The 23,195-nt window shown below is 24.7% G+C and overlaps 1 protein-coding gene across 2 annotated transcripts in view; it reads right to left on the reverse strand.

Moving 5' to 3' along the window:
* Positions 1-23,195, reverse strand: part of LOC112591167 — a 147,910-nt gene that overhangs the window by 51,420 nt on the left and 73,295 nt on the right. For both annotated transcript variants that reach the window (XM_025334882.1, XM_025334883.1), the window contains one exon: positions 12,002-12,169. In XM_025334882.1, coding sequence (XP_025190667.1) covers positions 12,002-12,122 — 121 coding nt within the window. In that variant the 5' untranslated portion in view covers positions 12,123-12,169. The remainder of the gene's footprint in view (positions 1-12,001; positions 12,170-23,195) is intronic.

Here is a 23,195-nt window from a genome sequence, read left to right on the forward strand (position 1 = left end):
TTTCAAATATCAAAGGCTGCATAATGTTTCTAAGACAAACTTGAAAAATATCTGGGCTACTTTATTTTCCTTATACCTGTATTCTAACGCATATATAGATATAAAGGCAACTAGAAAGTAAATTTCATATGTACGTAAAGTGTGTAACAAATCAACACACATTTTATAAGAAAAACTTCCGAGAAACTTATTAACATGTCATAGAGATTGCTCCATCTTCAGTTTTAAAATAATATTGACTTTTATTTTATTGCAGTGTCATTTAATTATTTTATTTTCTGTAGTATTGTTAATGAAATAATATTTATATCAATAAATCATTTAAATTTGTATTTTCTATAAGCAAAAAATAAGCAATAAATCAGCTTATTAAGTCTAATATTCCACATATTTTATGTGTAGATTAGAACCTTTAAACCCTTAGTAAATAATTTAAAAAAAAAATCACGTTTAATTATGTATCGAGTGTGTGAAATTTAGTTATGTTTATACACACTTGTATTACTCCCTTTCCGCTTTAAATTTATAATTATAATATTATATCCTTATCAAAAAATAAAAACGAGTTTATTCCAAATCTCTGAATCATGTCCATTTCTTTATTAGAAATCGTAATTATCTTAAATGTATTTTATTTCATTAAAATTACAATGGGTTTTGTATTGATTGCCCATTCAGTTAAGCATTTATTGTGTTTAAACTATGCTTTTTCATTGACCAGAAAACTACTTGAGGTAAGTTAAATTTTGTTTCTCTGAATTTATTACTTAAAACTATAATGTAACTTTGAAAATAAATGTATTAAGACGAGTTGGTTATTTAACAAAGTAGTTTATGAATAGTGGTAATAATTATTTATAGATGAACAACTGAATTACGCGTATTGACCATTAAAACGGAGTATTCGATATACTATTTATTAAGTTTTATTTGTGCAAATATTTACAAAATATATTATACATATTAAACAAATTATGTAAGCAATCTATAAAAGCCATAAAAAATGAAAAAGGCGCATAATATAGGTATATTTTAATTAAGACGACTACGCATTTTATTGTATTTTAGTTATATCCAACCAGTTAAAAACTCTTGCATTTATTTAAAAACATATAATTAACTAATAATTTGTCGAAATTCACTCGTAGTGATTAAAACATAAACATAATATAAAAGCCACGTTGAAAAAATCTATTGAGATACTTTGAGGTTTCGCAATCGCAAAAGTGAATTACGAATTTGAAAACATTGTACAACGGCTATAACGTAAGTATATAGTTTAATAATTATATACGAGTATACGTAAACTGTATACAGTAAATTGTATTACAATAAAATATTTTATACTTTACGTTGTATAAATGTATATATATATATATAATATGTTTATGTGGGCAGGACAAGGACTTTGAAAATCGACAAAATTGTTTTTACAAACCTACTACTAATACTGAACCTTTTATACGTTGATATAGTGATATCTGATGGGCGCGGTAGTTGTTGTTGCCGAAATTGAAATACATTTACGATCGCTATTGTTAAGATGGATAAGAAGTAAATGTACTACGTCAAAAGGTTTGCTGTGCAAAGTATACATAAAAATGTACAGCAGGCGTTAAACGGAGAAGAAATTACAATTTGGGGGAAAAGATGTATGGTTACAGGATAAAGGTAAAGGCACAATAATATATCAATACTGCGGTTTTTTTTTTTTTTTTTGCACGGCTGTCGTTTATACTATAAGACTAGTTGCAATGTAAATCATGAAGCTTGAGGTGATTTATTATAGGTAAACACTTAAGATTGCGATCAATTTGGAAATGTTCGGAAGCCGTTTGGAAGTGTTAAACTGAATGAAAAAAATAAATAAACATGGTATGTATAATAACAAATATTACACTATACTTAAATTAAATATTAAAATGATTGGTCAGTCATTAGTTGAGAAGTTGAAGGTTTCGTGACACCGAAAGATCAATGATCATACAAAGATAAAGTGATGCAATTATTAAGATACGAAAAGGGAATAATACCTAAAAAATATTATATTATATATTATCAACGCTCTAAGCATTATAGGAATTCATGTATTTTGGTATTCAAGATATAAGTCTATTGATACGCACTTGTTTGAAGGGATTACATAAATATAAAAATGTATTATTTTTAAATATTACCTAAAGGCACCTAAGTAATATTTTAATGTACTGGTATTAAATAAAAATGTTAGAGACTTTATAATATTGTAACAATATAATATAAATATACAAGTATAATTTGTAAGTAAACATGAAGTTTATGTTGTATATTATTTTTTTATCTTAAACAAAATCCTAGACAGCCAATTTTATTATTTTAATTTTTTATTATTATAATTAGATAATTTATTTGTACCTATAATTTAATAAAAAAATGTAACATAATATTTTACATTATAAGTATGATAACATAATATGGGCGTGAATTTTAAATATGATATAAATAAATATACTCGTATTTAAATGTTAAGAATTTATAGTATTATTCAAAGCATCAGAAGAATAGGGGGACATTTAATAATTTTCTGAACGCAATATTCTGAAATGTTAGAATTGTAAATGGATTTGATCTGTTTGCATTTCATTATAGTTAAAAACCAAATGTTCAAATTGGTTTAATTAAGAGTTTATAGATGAACGTTAAAATATTTAGTTTTGATGTAAATATGTTAAAATTATTATTAATAATAATCTTTTGATTAGGTATATTAGAGAATTTAAATAATTCATTTAGGTTTAATATGCTGTACATGCTAGTATTTAACTGTTTGTGAGAGTATAATTCTAAAGGCTATAACGTGGACAGCAGGAAAAAGCATCAAGAATGAGGGTAAATATGATACGTATGCCTGGGCTTGAATTAATTTATTTTTAGCCTACATTTTGTGTACCGCAGTTTTTTATGAAGGAAATGTGATTTTAAAGATACTGTGAAGCGATAATGAGGTCGAGATTCCATATGAAAGAGTCTTGCACTAGCGCAGTCGCGACAAATGTTTAGAATAAATGGGGTAGAATTCCACCTCAAGGAACACTTACGAAAATTTTGGTTATACTAGAAACTGCTTTTTTGAAACAAATACAATATCTAATTAAAAAAAAAAAATAATAATAATAATTTAATAGTTATAACTTATGTGAGTATATGCTTTGTTGTATTAAAACAAACCTATTAAAGTTAGGCAAAGAATAAATACTTATTTAAAATTCGATTACTGACGATATTACTGCGTAATAGAGTTTCCAAACAACTTTGATAAAAAATATTTTCCACGCAAAGATAATGCAATTTCAACTGTTGAAAAAAAAATGAACTAAAGCGTATATTATTGTGCATTCTTTGTACGGGACAGTTGTTGACATTAAGCAATGAAATCGGTTAGTGTACTTTATTATTGACAATGAATTAATCAAATTATTGTTTATGCACGTTTGTAAGACACAAAGGAAATGCCTCAAACGCACACCTCAAGGAAAATTAACACCAACGCAATTATTAAGTCTGTGGTAAGCAGCTATGATGAATTTATGTAGTAGGTACAACCATAATTGCCATGATATACACTACACTATAGTCGATGCCTTGCTAATGCGTGATTAAACTGGTGCCGCGGTGAACATTATAGTTTGAACTTTTAAAGAAACTAATGTTCTTTTTTGTACGCAAAGTTTTTATTTTTCTGAAAAAAATGACGTTCTATTTATAATTTTATAAGGTCAAAGAGAGTATGAAAGTTAAAAAAAAAACACAATACCAATTAAATTTATGAAAAGTTAATAATATTGTTATTATATTATTATTATTATTTTTATTATTATTATTAAATAAGTACTGCGTGCAGCTTGGAGAATTTTGTTTTTCCGTCAGTTGTTGACTATTATTCAAAACATTATTATTTTTGCGTTTATCCAATACTATTGTATTTGTTTATTGTTAGAGGACGATACGTGTTCTTGATTGACGATATTATATAAATAATAATTAACGTTTGTTCACTTGTTCGTGAATTACAAACATGCATATAATTAATAATATTATCGTTGATTAAACATGCTCATTATTGTAATACATACTAGAATACATTCATTATAATTTATATCATTTTAATATTGATTAAAAAAAAAAAAAAAATCTAATACTAAGAGATCACATTTAGACATAAAAAATAGATAAACTTATGTGTTTCAGGTGTACGTAAGGTACGTAAGTGTAATTATGTAGGTACATACTATTATACACAGGGACTGACGCTAATCAAACATTTAGTTATTCACTGCAGAAATTAAACAGCTTAAATAACTAACCACTGTACATTCATTCTGCACGATTCATTAAGAGTATTCGCTAGGCACGGGGGGTTTCTAAGGAATTAGGCAAATTTAGTTGGAAAGTACCTAGAGACAATTTTCCAAATGCGTACACGTGAGTCGCGCGAACATGTGCACGGTGATTATTATCGTGTGTGAATGTATAATCCAAAATATATAGCGTTTAAATTTACTAATCATCAATGATGTGTAGTTAACGTGTATTATTTTTCACTAAAAAAAAAAAAAAACAGTTATTTGATAACAACTATGAAAACATGTTTAAATTCTTTATGAAGTAGACACTATGGTGTGAAGTAGATTACACTATATTTTCAATTTTTTTCTTCAATTATCAGCAACCATTGTAGGTCTTTAACGTTTACATTTTAAATTCAAATGTTAAGTCTAGATAAGGATTGACATTTGAAATGTGGCATGACGCATAATTGATCTCAAGTAAACTTCATTGAAAATTAAAATATGTTTTCAGGTTTTTTTTTTTTTATCGTACCGTCTTATTGATACAGTAGGCCCAAATAAAAACCGGGTGGTATTGAATTCACTTTTAAATAAATAATTATTTTATTTCAGATTAAAAAAAAAAAGAATACTTTTTTTTTTTGTTTATTTTAACTAGTCATACAATAAAACTCGTAGTGTTTATTATACAATGTGCTGTTTAAAATATATCACCATACGGAAACTACATGTTTTGTTTTTTTTATTTTAATGTATAGAACATAGCTGTAGGAATACTTGTATCCGAGCACGAAACGTGCGCTGAATTATAATACATGGCTGCGAAATACAGAGAAATGTTGTTATTCCGCCATAAACCAGCTTTCGTGGTTAAATCGTACATAATACGCAAGCCATGATACATGCATTATCTAATTCCACAAGCATGTTTATCCCTAAATGTATATAATATATATAGTAAATAAAAAAAGAAATTATCTCCCTTCAATTTAGCGTATAAACGATAATATTAAAAAAATAATGTTCACATTAATAATATAATGCATGAGAAAATTGTTTTTTTTTTTTTTAATGTCCACAGTTTTGTGACCAGAATTAATAAATTCTTTACATCGAAGTAAAATTGTAGTGTAATACTTTACGACAAAGAAAAGTAATTTTGTGAGTATATACGCTTAGGAAAAAGTAGACAATACGAAAAGCAATGATGCATAATATAATAAACAAAACTCCTTAATTATAGTTTACTAAAAATTAGTGTTGACAGAAAAAAAAAAAATAATAATAATAAGAAAGTAAAAAATAACACAAGTCCATTTAATATAGCAACTTATATATGTCGTATATGAAAAAAAAAGAGGATATATATATTTTATACACATCTAAATAAATAAAGATTAATTAAATGTTGTTTTTTTAAATGTGTTTTTAAAACGATTTGACACAGCAGTGTAGTACACTGAGTACCACACAAAATGTTGGTCCACTCATTTAAATTTATATTCTTACAATATTTATATATTTTTATAAATTACATAAAATTGCGAAGACTTAACAATACATTTTCAAAAATAAATTTTTTTATTTCTAGATTTCCTCTGGATGAAAGCTTTTTTGAAATACATAAAGAAAAAACGTACGGTTTAAAAATTACATTGTTGACGACTGATATAATTTCTTTTTTAGGAGCAAACTATACATGAGTAAATTCCATTTAAATTAAATATAAACATTCAAATTTACAATAAATAATACTATAATTAAAGTAATGCATTAAGTATGATATTAACCCCTGAGTTTTGATTGATTTCCACTTTTTTTATAAATTGTAAACAAATTAGTTCTTAATTTAACAAATTATATTTAATATGAATAAACATATTTTATAAAAAAGTTAAAATTTAAGTATACATGTATATATCAAAATAGATAAAAATATTTATGTTGGTTTTTAAAAAGTTATTAAGTCGAAAATACCGTATGATTTAATAAAAATGTATTAGGTATGATTAGTTATTACTTATTATACAGAGTATATAATAAATTATGAACATTAAACTAGCCTATAAGGGTTCTATCAATATTTGATATCTTTTATTCCAAATTAAAATATTGAATGTTATATATGTTCATCCATATTCCATAGTTACTAATAGTAAATGTATATACGAGTATATTTATAACCATTAATCCACATATTTGTAAAATATTTAAATATTCGATTAAATGAAAAGTTCTTGTCATTTTATATTTTCCATGTATAACACGTTTGTCTTGAAAAAAATATTACACGCTAAATAATGTTTTATCTTTACTGTATAAACATTTTTTATATATTTAATTATTCATACATTATATAAAAAGGGTTTTTATATATTATCAACGTGTTTTGTTTTTTATTTTTCAGTCATATGCTTGTAGTAAGTTTTCTTACAAATTGTATCAACTATAACATAAATGTCATCATTGATAAAAAATAAAAAATATGTATTTTCATGGTCTCAGTATTCTACTATTCTGACTAAGATTTATAGATAAATATGTTTCTATAGATAATATATCAAATTTAACACATAAAAAACCTTTATCTAGGAGTTAATTTTTTATGTTATAAATTAAATAATTTGAAATTAATTATTTCTTTTTATGATAATATACAATATATATATAACGTTTTGTGTTATGTTTTGTTTGATGATATATCATATATTTTGTTAATCGTTATGTTTTGTCTTGTGTTATTTAATTATTCATGTTTATCATTTTGGATTATAATTACGTTAATAAATTTCAATCGTTTATTATCAAATATTATGTTATAACCATAAAGTTATTATAACGTTTGTAAGCCCTAGTTTTCATAAAATCAATTACTTTCATACTAAACACTAACTTCGTAGGTATATATCAATGTTTAACTTAAAAAACACACAATTGTTAATTAAAATTTGTCATTACACTTTGTGCGCACAAGGTTCGTGACGTTTCTAAGAATTCGTTTTGATATCAAAAAGCGCATAGGCACTGTGCTTTTCACACGAGTGTGCGAGACAAAACACTTGGCACAATTATTTTAATGTAAATTCGTTTGACGTTTTTACATTTTTATACATAAATAAGGGTTGATAATTTCCAGGAATCTAGAGATAAAATATTTTTAAACGATTTTACGATGTGAAACTATAATGAATTGAAGTATAAATTGTATTGTACAATGTACATGCTTATTTCAATTATTAAACACGATTACCTTTAGTTAATATATCTATGCACACGGTAATAACAGCCTATGATTAAAATGTAGATACATGCTTAATTCAAAAATGTCTGTCATTATATTATTACCTAACACAAAATGTTAAATCTAATAAATTTATTTTATACACTATTATAACGTGACAATAAACTAATAACAATAAATAGTTATATAATGTTCATAAGACATTTTAACTATATATACATTGGTTATATTCGAACAGAAAAAAAAAAACTGTAAAAATCAATACAATATTTACTCGAAAAAAATAAAATAAATATAACTTTTCCAGATCGATATGATTATACCATCGGATTACAGGAGATCACGTTTGTTCAATTATGGAAATTAATATCATATCGCCATATTCCGGAAATACCGAAATTATTGTCAAAAGTCGACATACTGACAGCTAAGCGTATAACCTATTATAATGTTCGTGTTTGCGTGTGTGTGTATGGTATTCGAAATCAAGTAATATTGCACACCAGCCAACTATTTTGTTCATTTCCTTACCGGAACAACATTTTCCCTCTCGAGCCGCTTGTAACTCGTCTAGTCGTGCGTAATACGCATAAAGACGATTTCATTGTATGTTATTTGCTATAAATATGTACAATTCGTTTACCCTCTCGAAACCACCAATATGTAGATTATCTAACTCAACACTTATCGTAATGACTTTCTTTGTTTATTGGACACTACACGGCAACTTTTTTTGTACCCTCCGGCCTCCAGTGTATACACGATATTAGCCATCGAAGTTTAAATGAAAAATTAAATTAAATTTTCACTCGTGTTCATCATAAAACTGTTAACGCATATTTAAATATTTATTAACTGTATTTACGCATTATGATGTAAATGGACGATTTTATGAACGAATATCTATTTTATCAGTAAGATATTATATTTTTAAATACATTTTTATTTTTTCACAATTTTAAGTCATAACAACAACATTAATACAACTTATTTATACATTTAAAAATATACATTATCGTTATATTATTTAAAAATGTTTAGCTTTTAATTATAAACATAATTTTTTAGTTTCATAATTGGAAGTAGGATATTATACTGTCTATCAATATTCATGTAAAGAAAACGAATTTTGAACCAATGGTTATATTAAGTTATAATTTTTTGTATTTCACAGATTATAAGAATATCAAACTTTCACCTAATTGAGGAAATAACTGTTTACTGATAAGATAATCGCCCTGTAAAATAGATACGTAATCACTTTCGTACTTATATCGGTTTTAAAACTTTATCTTCATCTCGTCGCTATGAACGAAATGTTTAAATAAAAAAATTATCATTAAGTATTTTTTTGGAAAATGTATTCCTTCAAAAAAAGGCGACAGAGGAAATTGAAAAAAAGAAAAGAAAAAACCCTAAACGTGCATTAATGCAATTATTATATGATTTTTACACGTATATGATTTTCATTCACTTTTAGATATGTGTAAAACGATGGTGAAAAAATAAGTTTATGATGGTTTATTTTTTATTTTTTGAGGATAAATAAATACATATTTTTCCTATTCAAGTTCCATAACACATTCTTACGGTTTAGTTTAACAAAATGTTATCACATAAAAATAACAAAGAACTTCACTGGTGTTATTTATTTTTATACATTTTATTTTTTAAAAGATACAAAGTTTTTATTTTTGCTTTAAATGCGTGTACATTTTAGATGTTAATTTTGATATGTAAGGGTGCTTATATATTTTGATATTTCAAACATTGTCACGATTAATGTTTGGGAACGATAAAAAAGTATGGTTTACAATGTGTACTTAAACATTTATTTTTCGAATATTTTACTGAGGTTACTCGATGGTCATAAATTCATCATAATATTATTCGGTCATCTAATATTCGCTTATATTATGGATATGAATAATGATGAATAGATTACGAAAATATACATGACAGTGTAGATATTAAGACCGAACCGTATATAATAATTTGAATAGCGTAAATAAAGTGACAACGTATTTCGATTCATCGTTTCGGATAATAACAAGTATTAACCATTACCATAATTATAATACGTCCTGATTGGTCGGTTATCCACACCACTAATACCAGTCAAATTAACACTAGCTTTTAATAATATGATCGTGTTGTAAAAGCTCCAAACTGTTTGATTATACATAATTTTAAAACGCTAATCAAAATGTGTAGTCACACGTAAAAAATAACAATAAAACATTTGTATGAACAAAATTAGATAACGACATTGGTCAGCGCTATAGTAAATAGTGATAATAAATTTCTAAGGGGAAATTTCTGAAATATAATTATTTTAAAAACAAATCTTTAACTTTTTAATTAAAAACTTACAATAATTCAATGAATTTTAAAAATATTACTATTAAAAAAAAAAAAAAAAAAGCATAGAGAGATATTTTATAGTCTATAATCTATATAATATGTACGATATTAGATCATAATTTTGTTGTATATTTAAGAAAAATATATAATTTTTTCTTAAAAATGTTCATAGATAAATTTTTGATAGTCAAAAATTGCTAATTAAAAATACTAATTTTCCCATTGCATGATACTAAATTACATTATTTTATATTTATTTTTACAAGATATTTTTATTTCAAAATAAATATTCATATTTAAAAAAAATATACTTAAAAACGTATAAAGAAATAAATTTTATCATTTTTAATATTTACTAACGTAATTAAATGAATAGTTAATATAATATTATTTTATATCCCAATTTTATATTTCAATAATGTATATTTGTAAATAAAATAACAAAAAAAGTATATATAAAGCCATATTTTAATTTATATAATCTGAAGAACAACGCCCACTTAATCCATTAGTTTCAACACTAACTATTGGTTTAAAAGTCATATTTTATTAAATTAAAAAATATTTATAAATATAACTACACCAGAAACAAAATACAATATACTTATATACACCATCGTAGTACGTGGATCGAAAAACCAAATAATTTTAACTTGCTCTTAATTATTAGTTGGATAAACTACCTTCTGTTAGAAAAAAACTCTCAGATCATGGATTTATTTTAACTTTTATTTACGTATAATAATATAACATTATAAATTGATTATGACTAAATAGTTTGTATTTTGAAAACTCAAAATGTATACATATTATCGCAAACATACAATAATATAAAATATATTAAGTGATTTTACCAATTATTTCACTTAAAAGTAATTTCTATTAAGAATGATAATTATCTTAGGCACTTTATAGATTTTAACTGATATTTTAATTTTAAATTAAGTTATAACTATGTCATAATATGATACAGTTTTAAAATTATCATAACTAGGATTAAAATTAAAACATTATTAAAAGTTCTCAAGACACCCAAGAAAACATTCTTACTTTTAAATTTGATTACCTACCTATAATACGTGAATTCGCTATAACATTAAAGCGACCAACACAACATCGGTTTTACTGAACACAAATTTTCTATTCGTATAATATATAACTATGTCGTGTGTTCATAAGACAGATACAACGCGTACGGGCTATGCGTCCCCTTAACATTATAATTTGATTAAAACAACAACGTGTGTTCCGAATCGTTTCAAAGTTTATGAATATAATAATGTATAATACCTCATAGTATAATAAATAAGATGGGATGGTACTGGTTTGCGCAAAAACTACCACTCGTTTGGGAACAGTTGAGCCTTAAACCAGACACATGGTTTGACCATAATTATCTTTTAGTTATCTTTTACAGTACCAATACATTTTATAAACTAAATCAGCATAAATTAAAAATGCATGTTAATATTATAGTTTTTTATTAATAATTGTTAATTTATAAACTGATATTATATGATAGTATTTATACTGATACATTTCCACGTCATGACTTGAAAACTTCACTGATTTCTAAATCCATTTTTAGTAAACATAAATAAGGATAGAGTTACAAAACACGCGTAATGTACTCGTATTCACGCTATAAGTTATCGAGTTGTACTGTTTTTGAAAACATTTTTTTTTGTACTCTTTATTGATGATTATTAGTGCCCACGTCGTTAAACAGATAAAACAAAATATTATTGTCATGTGCCCAAACCAGTTGTACATATTACAATATCACTGTGTCCTCTAATGAGAGGTAAAGATTCTCATTGTTTACTTTTTCCCTGCACCCTTCTACTCCTGTTTCTCTCACACCGTCGTGTACCGAAGCACCGCCAAATCTGCGTCAAGTGTACCTTCTACGTTTATTGAGTATAATATTATAATATCGAAGTGTATCGGTGTTGATGTATTAAGCGGGGAAAACTTTGAGACTTCAATTTTCACCCCCGGTACACTCGTCTATGCGGCCGCTAAACTCAAAGTCATCACCCCGAAACTTTCGTGAAACTGTACTTACCGAAATCTGCAACGATTTGTTCACCGCAATACACGAACACGAACAGCAGCGCGTACACCAGCCGCGTCTTTGAGTCTCGCTTGTCCATCGTTAGCCTCAGGGGTTCACGAAAATACACCATTTCCGCGTCAAATTTAGTTCATTTGGACGGTTACCGATGGAGTTCACCTGTAGAAAAATTGCTACGGTTGGTTAAAGTGAAAAAAACTACATATAGGATATACACAACAGTTTCGAAAAGACGACAGCAAGTTTTCATGACATAATAATTTATTAATTTATTTCTTCATGAATATTTATTAGTATTTTAACGCACGCTTTCTACGTACAAACTCAAAAACGTTGGGTTAACAAAAAATAAATGTTAATTACGCAAAAGCGCTGTTATATAGTTAATATATATAAAACAGATTTTATTATGAGTAAGTACGTAGAAAAGCAATTCAGTTTAGATCGTAGTTAGCTATATGATTTATAATCAAGAACAATATTTATAGAAATTTAATGTTATTCAAAATAAATATCTACTATAATGGAAAATTAATGTAATTATTATTATACATATTTTTTTTATATTAAATAAACACGTAAACAACTATAAGTGTGTTATAATGTGTTTGAATTCGGTTTAAGTAAAATATCAGTAGAACTTTATTGTTTATATATTATATATACCGAATTACACTAATTATTCCACAGTATTATTGTCATTAATAATTTACGATGATTACGATGATTTTATTTTATTTTCTAATTGCAACATAGTTACATGGATATAGCGAAAATTATATATATAAATAATTGACCTATTTTTATTGGTGGTTTACATCACATTTAAAATATGTGTACATCTATTTGTGCTATTTATGCTTATCGGTCCAAATAAAATTTATGTTATTGCTAATACGTATGCGATATAAATAATACCATATGAATAAAATACCAAATTTACGTATTTTTTGATATGATTATAAGTTAAAAGATTTTGTTAATGAAACCTTAAATCATTCAACTGATAATATATTTAAATCAATTTGTTATAAATGAAGATCAATACAATATTCTAGTAATCACTGATCTGACTTTAGTTTTTATGGTTAGTTTTATTTAGAACAATTAATCTATAAAATAATATTTTAGTTTAAGTCAACTAATTGAATGAAAAATTCAAATATATATATATATTTCATAAGAATATTTAACACTAATACAATATTGCGTTTGGGTAAGGTAAGATAATATAATAAATTATGAATTATAATAAAAATAACTAACCTAAATACAAAACAAAAAAATGTTTTTAATCAGATTTATATAGTTATAAAATAACGAATTTCATAGTATTCATTGATAGTGCATAATGCATAGTTTTTATAACATATACATCATAATGCATATTAATTTTAAATAATTTATTAATGTTTTATTCTGAATGAAAGAAACTACTAGTGAAAAATATTATTATAAACTATAGATTTTTAATAATGCCAAGTATGAAATCAGTTTCCGACATCGACCTTTTAACATTATGTTATATTACTTCAAAACGTCTTATGATACTCAAATTGAGGTATTTTTCATTGTTAAATAGTAAATATTTTTACGAGTATAATAAGTATGTAAACACGTCATATACTTAAGTCAAAAAAATGATACGTAGATTATATATGTATATATATAATGTTAATATATGTATATATTAATATACATATATATTTTCAACTTATTTTCACTTTTGTCATGACGTCAAATAAATCACTATCATCATATAACAGTTTGAGTAGACTTAACAATAATAAATCCAATTGAAATTGGTCATACTTTTGTAATTCAAGTACGTTTTAAATTACTGTCAAAATCTAAGAATAGTTGTAAAAGTGATTATAGGCATATCGTGTACGTTTAAAAAAATGTTTTAAAGAAAAAAAAAACACTAACGATTTATTATTTATGAGAAAATAATGTTTGTCAAAGTTTCGGGATTCGTATATAATATAATAAAAAATACAACGGACTGTTTTCTACTTTTATGGTGCTCTATGAAAATAAAGAAATACAATAAAATTATTAATGTCGTTTGTTGAAATACATAATAATTTTATTATTAATTTATTATTGATCTCCAAGTTTTAATATAGTATGACACAATGTCAGCTACCAGTATAATAATATGCTTAATTTGAGTATTTCTTGATTTCTCACTTATTTGTTTGTTTTTTTTTTACATTAGAAGTAGGTAACGACCGTCGTACATTTAGTGTGTAAAAATAAATTTAACATAGAATAGTATTTATTTTCAGGAAAACCAGTATACAAATGTGTAGATACCTTAGTTCCTTAAATTTCAAGAGTCAATTTTATTTCTTTTCAGTTTTTCCTACAATTTCCGCTTCATTTATACTGACAGAATTCATTGTTAAGTTTCTTCCTAAAAAACACCGGTTAACGCACATTATAGTATTTTAATAATACGGACGATTAGTGTTACGTCAGAATTGTTATCAATCTTTATTAAATTTCCAATTGGATCCAAAAAAATATTTCATTCTATCTAAAAATCATAAATTTAAAATAAATTTGAATAATAATGTGGCTTAAACTTTTGCTTTTATTTTTTAAGTTTTCAATCTACTTGATTACACATTTTATTTTGCACCTATTCATATTCTATCGGTTGTAATGACTAGTAATCATTTATTATTAATAACTTTTATATCGAAATACTTTAAAGAAAATCTATAACAACTCAAACGTGGTGAAATATCCGATAAAAATAATCATATTTTAAAATATTAAGCAGCTTCAAATTTTATAATTTTTGTTGGTGAGATAAAACTTACTATAGGCAACAACCCTTATAACGTAAAACTTTTTGAAAAGACGAACACATTTCTGATGAGTAGTGTGCTGTAGAGTTTCACTTATTTGTCATCATATTACACCATTAGCACACATTATTAATTATAATATTACTCATTATAATTTGAGTTCTACGGATACAGCTTACTCCTAAAGTGCTAGAAAAACCAATACACCAGTGGCAATGATAATAATCTTAGTAGTATACATTTCATATAATGGGAAATCTTTAATGAAAGTTTCTCTATAGGTATACTTAAATAAGAACAAAATGTTGAGGTAATTTCACTTGATTATGGCTATCAACTGATGGACTTTTAGGAATATCTCCAGATGAACTAGTAAGCTCTAATTTATTATTTAAGTTAAGTGTTCGTAGAAGTATAGAAACAAAAATCACATTGCTAAAATCGAAGAAGATCAAACTTACATACAATATAAGACTAATGGAAATTTGCTTGTAAACAAAAAACATCCATATTAAGATCAAAACCAAGGCCAGCTTTATTTTAATAACCATGAATTTTGTTACATAGTTGTTTGGACTCAAAAAACAAGTAATTATAATTGCAGTTCAAAAAGACACAAATTGACAATCAATTTGAAATTCTAAAGCAGTATTTTATTCAGAAGTATATAATATATATACATCATCTTACTGAAGAATAACTATTATTTTATAATTTTATAAATTAATATTAAGAATGCAAGTAGTAAGTTTCTATAGAATAAGTTAAAACTAATTTAATAATTTTGTGAAATATAAAAACTATGAACGTAAATTTTACAACATAATAATATGATTAGTTATATTTTAGACAGTCTACATACTTACTCAAATTTCTTTAATTACAAGAGGCTGTAGATTAGTTAGTGTAGTAACTAATTGAAAAATACTTTCAGCTTGCTTCAAAATAGTGAAGGAAATAAATCTTATCATAAAATAGAAATGTATTCTCTGTATTTCTCTTTCAATATGTATCCGTGCCTTAGCTATAATATCTGTTGAAACAATTTGATTTAGTGTAAACAGCAGAATATCTGAAAATGGTGGAATATTTAAAGATACTCCGTGAGGTAAAATGTTCTTGATTAAAAACCCCTTATCTGCAATAATAAGATCTCCTACTTCCAGAAGGTCAACTTCTCTAAAAGACCACATATAAATGTTAATATTGTATCTGACATAGATCCAGATAACAAAGAACTGACAAATACGGTAAAGCTATTTGGGACAATTTCTATTAGTGCTACTTCAGGAATTTCTGTAGGTACTCATTTGAAATATGTATGTCTCTCTAAATATTTATCAACTGACGGTATATAGTAGTATAAACTTCTGAACAATCTATTATTAAATTACAGTTGGTAAATAATTTGAATACACCAAGTAAAAATTGTTTTGTTTTTTTTTTCTCTGGTTTGAATATACTACTCATGTATTTAGTAAAAAATATAGCGCGTAAACAATTAATTCATGTAATGACATCATTACTAACAGTTGAATTTTACCATTAAATCGAAATATGGGGAATTGTTTATAGATTTAACTAACATCATTAGTATTTGATCAATTTTATTGATACTTTAAACATCTTAGTTTCAATGATAATCTCTGTATTATTCACTAATTTGCAAAGAGCTATAAATATATGTTAATATTTAATCATCTGATAATATAGAAGTTAATAATTCCTTATTTTGAACTAGATTGAACAATTTAGTTTCAATATCAATCTTTCATTTTGTTTTTTTCAGATAATAGTTTTCAGTTTTAAGTGCGGTCAATGATGTTGATGATTTAATTACTTCAGATATACTAAAAAGTAAATGCAATTTACTATAGTATTAAATCTTAATATTCAAAAAATGAATAATATCTTTAGGGATTACACTTTGTTGGTTTATCGTCAAAATCAAGAGCTATATTTTATTCAAATCCACTGTTATTAACAATTTCATTTCATCTTATGTCACTTCAAGTTTTGGAGAGTTCTAGCAGGTCTTTTTATTTTATGGTGTAAGATAATGAATGTCAAATTGATTTAAACGATAAGAAAGTATTGTAGAACTATTTATTTTGTTTTCATCTTAAGAGTGGCAACTACTCATCCCGCGCGCGTGATTTAGGCTTATCTGTTTTTCTAAAATAATAAATATTATTTTTTCATCCAAACTATTTTTCAATCAATACCCTATATAATATAGAACATATCAAACAAATGTAAAAGCTTAAAGATAGAATACAAACATGTTAAATGAAGTGAATTAGTGACAATATTGTTACTAGTTATAATAATATTTATACAATAAAAATAAATTGAAACTAAATGTTTTAACAATAATTATTAACGTTAATGATAATTAGAATTTAGTAGGAAAAAATTGCGATATTGTATCATATTAAAAATATAATTACTATCAATGATGGATACAACCATATGAAGGGCAAAATTTCATTGATGAAATCAGTTTAAGAATTTTTACGCATCCTTTAGTAATAATTTTCCAGTGATCATTGTAAATCGTTCATTAAATATAAATCAATCACATATATTTATATATGATTATTATCAATATTTCTACTAACAAATAAAATATTTCACTTAAATATTGGGCATTTTCAGTATTCTAAAGTTAACTTTAGTATAGTAAACAATCTATTTTTATTGATCATAAATATAATATAATACTTCGTTTGTGCATTATTATTATATAATTATATACATAACATACATTTTCAATATAAGTAATGAATAATGAGTATGTAGAATAGTGCACCTTATTTCATTCCTCTGAAAATTATTTTATTGAAGAATGAAGATAATCTGTGTTAGAAAACTATCTACTAATTTGATATAATGTCTTCTTGAATTTAGTTCGTTTGGAAAAAGATTAAACCTATAGGAACTAGTTTTAGTGTAATGAAAACAACCAAATACCCAGTATTAAACAATAATATTTAAGTATTAATATTCGGATATAAAATATAAATACTATTGGTTATATAATTTAAATACGATTTTAGAATATATGATTAAACAGTGAGCAATCTAGTTGACAAACAGCAAAAATAGGCTGGCTAGTAGTATTTAACTAACTATGCATTATAGTACACACAAACATTTTGAGTTTATTAAATTAAATAATTCAGTTTAAAAACGCGTAAATATAATTAAAATATTAACTATGTTATAATTCAATACGATTTTATATTTATTTGGATCCAATGGGTTTATTGGTAGAAGTGATAAAAGTATTCATTAATTTTCTGTTTTAAATAAATCTGGATAAATAATAATACCGATCTGTTGAAATGACAAGATAAATTATGCAACCCCGACAACTGGCCGTTGTCGTTGTGTCTTTGTTATCATTATTAATATATAATGTATAACCATAAGCGTCTACAAGGGTGCAGCAGAGGCAGCATATGCTGCCCCTGGATTTTCTTTGGGGCTACTGCGGCTGGTACATTTTAGATAATAGGCCTCGGTAAAGTTATTATTATTATTATTAAATTATCATTTTACAAATTATAGTTATTTTAGATAAGAAAACTATAAAAAAAAATTATTTTATGATTATATGCGGTTTACTAGTATAAAACTAATAGACTTATCTACTATAAAAAATAGCCAATATTTCAAATTGTAAATATTATAATTTATTATCATTTATGGTCAAGAAATCTAAAAAAAGTGGGTTTTTAACGTTATCGTCAAGTGATTCGTATACCAATACGCCATAACGCTTGCGAAAAAGTACACCTTTAATGGCAAGGCACCTTACTGTACAACTTTTTAAAAATAACCAATACAATTTTAATTTTGTTACCCAATAGTAAAAAAAAATAAAACTATAGGCCGGTTTTAATAGTGAACTTGAAGAATGGGACGAATTAATCTCTTGCTGCCCCTGAAACCGGAGGCTGCGCACGCCTATGTGTACAACCGACATATTTTACATTAATCATTAACTGTTTGGTTCATTTTTTGTTGACACTTATCCTCAAACGTTCAAACTACGAGTATTATGTAGCTGAGAATTTCAAAAATGTCAAGACCGTTTCCATGCAATATACGCATTATCTAAAATGAGCTGTGTTTTCGACCGCAAAACCACCACACACACACACACACACACACACACACACACATTGAAATCAGGGCATTCTGATTTCAGCGTGTATCCCTTGATATTAATTATTAACTATATATACTGTCAACGTGTGAAATTGGCTTCAGACGGAATTATTATTAATGAAAAGTCAACGTGTAAATTTTTTAATTATAAAATATAAAAAAATATAAGAATATGTGTGTAACACCGTAGCAATTATCATTTTGAAAACTATATTGCAAACAATATTTAAAAAAAGAAAATATGAAAATAATAGAACTATAAAGGTAAATGTATCAATTCACATAATATTTTCATTAGAGTCAATTATAATTTTAAAAACTATACTGCAAACAATATTATAAATAACGATAAAGGTAAATGTATCGATTCATATAATGTGTTCATTAGATCCTCAACACAGCGATCGATAGTATATGATTTTTAGTCTAAAGGAACAAATAGGTGTAAACACAAATATTAGTTATTATGTGCATGTCTTGATAATTTAATATTTTTTCAAACAAAATAAATATTAGTCTTAAACTTAATTTTATTGGGAAATTTTTTCTGTATAATGTATAATTTGTTATTTTTTAGCTAGTGATTTGACAATTTTATAATAAAAATATATTTTTTTTTTACCGTTCACGAAATATAATATATATTCGTATTACTACTTAAAAATAATAAATGCTTTTTGAAGTACATACGGAAGGTATTAAAAAAAAAAAAAAATACATTACAAATATTTTCATTAAAATTTCTATTAAGTTAAGTTCATAGAGTTATCAAACATATTTTAAAATGTTATAAAGCATGTTAATTTATTAAAAAAAACTTAAATGACTTAAACCAAGTTATTTTTGGGTGAATAAAAATAACTTTTTACAAAATAAATTAAAAATATTAAAAATAAAATATATCAACCATTAAATTTCACTATTATTTAAAAAAAAAAAAATCAGGTTCTATTTAAATTACTTTACAAATAAAACCGAAAGTAAAGTTAAGAAGTTAAAAATATAATCTTAAGTGAAATTGGAGTTAATGTTATATATAATGTAAGTAAATGCGAATAAACTTTAAGTAAAACGTTTAAATTACGTATAAATAAAATATTTAGATAAACTGCTAAAATATTAATAGTAATTTTATTTTTATAATACACTAATAGGTATTCAATATAAGTAGTACAATGTATATAATCAGTTTTATATTTGTAATAAAAATTGGTTTATTTATTTTTATTGATTATTTAATACAGTTTTCAGTGTATAAATATAAAAAGAATAGGTAATAATAATAATAATAAATTATCGTTTGTATAATGGATGCACTTCACCTTAAGCTTAGTTTAGAATGAAATAAAATTGTAAGGACTTTTTTGTACATTAATACCTCAATAATAAATAATATAATAATTTCTTACTTAACATTTGACTAAGATACGAGATTGTTAGGTTAGTTTTTACTTTTTAGTTAAACTTGCATTATAAGAGCTTATATACATATTACATATATATATATAAAAGACTAATTTTTATTTATTATTATATTTAATGATGATAATAATAATGATATATATTATTTAAATAGAACAATTATTATTCTAAATTAATTATTATTATTTATAAAAAACAATAAAACTGTGTTCTGTTAAAAAAATATTAAATGGACTCTGTTTATCACCAAAAATAATTCATGGTTCATGATTACGTGACCTGCAATTATTATCCATAAATTATAACGAGCATTGAACAAACCAACAAAAGAATATGTTTAAATATAATAATATATTAAATGCTTTCTCTATTTTTGGTCTTTGCGGCTTTACGTAAGATAACATATTAATTCCTGGTAAACATATGTGAAACACAAAAATAGTCTTCCCTCGGCCATTACAATCTCGAGAGACCATTCTGAAAATAATTTTACTTTAAACGTGTCCGCATAATGTATATTGAACCAATAAAGTATAGTAGTGAATACACTTGAAACAGTAATGGTTTTTTCGTCCACTTCATTTGAATCCAGGACAATTAAATTAAAATTATTTCTCAAAATAAACTTGACTAGTTTTAAAATTTATTGAACTGAATATAGTATTATAAATTCTTTAGACTGCTTCATTGTATGTATTTTTAAATTAAAATAATTGTGTAATAAATTCAGATTGTAAATGGAGTATCATTTATATAATATTATAGGTGTGATCAAAAAAATACATTTGTATCAAACATTAGCTATTCTTAATATTCCTTTATTTATTTTGTAACGCTATCAATATTTCTAATTAAAAAAAAAAATTCATCTAGAGGTTTAAAATAGTATAGGTAGGTACATAATGATTTCAATGTAATGTCAATGTTGTTATTTAATAAATTCTTTATGAATATATTTTATTTCTATTCAACGTTTAATATTATGTGTCCCTTAAATTAAGATAAATTTATTTTGTCAACTTCAGACTATTATTTATAGCTCGTTGTTAAATCTAATGATATAAATTCAAGTTTCATAAATATTTAAGACTATGAATATATTTCGTAGATACAATTTATCTAGTCTCTATCGTATATGGGATATTATTTGATGTAAATTATTCAATGATTGATAAACTTTCAAGATATGTTAATTACTTAATTATAATAACCTACGCTACAGTTCAAAATTCAAGTAATAAATTCTTAACTTGTAGTTAATAAATATAATAAAATTTAAGTCATTGCAATCTCTATAATTATCTTAATTTAAAATCTCACAGTTTACTTATATCCTTTTTGAACAATTTTAAATAATAATCTGTATAAAAGAAGGTAATAAAGTAATCTGCTAAGAAAAATTGAACAACTTTAACTCTATTTGGAGATAATTGCTATACATAATGTAGAAATAAATAAACTGTTATTTAATTATCTACATTAATTATAAATGTCTATATAAAATAAAATAAATAGGCAATAACTAATAATATCATAGTTCTTATCAGATCTTACTATCATTGCAGCACCGAATAAATTGTTTTATTTTTAAAATTGTCAAACGAACTCAGAGTTATTTCTAATTTAATTTTACTTATTATAAATATACATATTTTATAATTACTATGATATAATTATACATGTATTAAATACCAGATGGCCATAAATGCAGAAAATTATTTAATAAATTATAGTCACTTAAATGAATACATTATTTTAAGGACTTAAAGAAGTTGTAATCATATAATATACATAAATTATTTTATAATCCTATTTGTATGTACAGCCAATATAATTATTAACACGTAGGAAAATGTTTGGGAAAAACTTGATTTTTAATTAAAACTGTTCTTACACTAAGTATAACGACGAGGACTAATGCTGTGTGAAATTATTGCAAGATATACGCGAAAATGTATTATATAACATTAATGTGTCCCATGAAGTCCAGTAAGTTTTTGTCAGAAAAAACCATTAGATAAAGATTACGAACTAGATAATTCATCAGTTTAGTTTAAGTTTTTTTTGTCTAAATAAAAGCTTAATCACTACATTTTATGTCACTAGCTGTAAACTAAGATTATTTCACAATATAATGGTTATCTGAAAAAAAAAAAAAAATTCGGTTTTCCTACCATATTATGGTATGACTGCATAGTGCGCAGTACGCATAGAATATCGTCTATAACAAACCACATATTATACACGTATTAATTTGTCTATTAAATGTTTTTAAGAAGCGTATTTTATCGTGTTCCGAAAAACGTTCGGCTTAGTCATCAATTACTCTGGTCAAAGCGTAAGCACAAAACACAATTTTTCATTATACTAGGTAGCACAGATAATTATAATATACCCAAAAGCAGAAACGTAACCGAGATTTGTTTAATGGTCTGTGAGAAGGGGTTTGGCCGGGTCCAAACATGAACAATTCTTTTATAACAAACCTAAATATAACATCTCATATTAAATACATCTAATGAGCATTTCATAATATAAGGGAAGTTAAAAAGTAATGTGCTATAATATTTTATAACATAAAAAGATTATAAATAATAAAACATTCGGAAACTTTTTTTTTTTTTTAGTCAACACTTGTTTGCATTTATACGGTTTATAGCTTAACAAAAAATCTACCCCTTTGGTTGCACTACTGCACCAAACTAAATAATATTATAAACAAAATGTTTAGTTTCAATAGCACTTAATTAAAAAAAAATACATATACA

Source organism: Melanaphis sacchari, unplaced genomic scaffold (genome assembly GCF_002803265.2).
Source record: "Melanaphis sacchari strain LSU unplaced genomic scaffold, SCAv2.0 Contig12_pilon_pilon, whole genome shotgun sequence".
NCBI classification, from domain to species: Eukaryota; Metazoa; Arthropoda; class Insecta; order Hemiptera; family Aphididae; genus Melanaphis; species Melanaphis sacchari.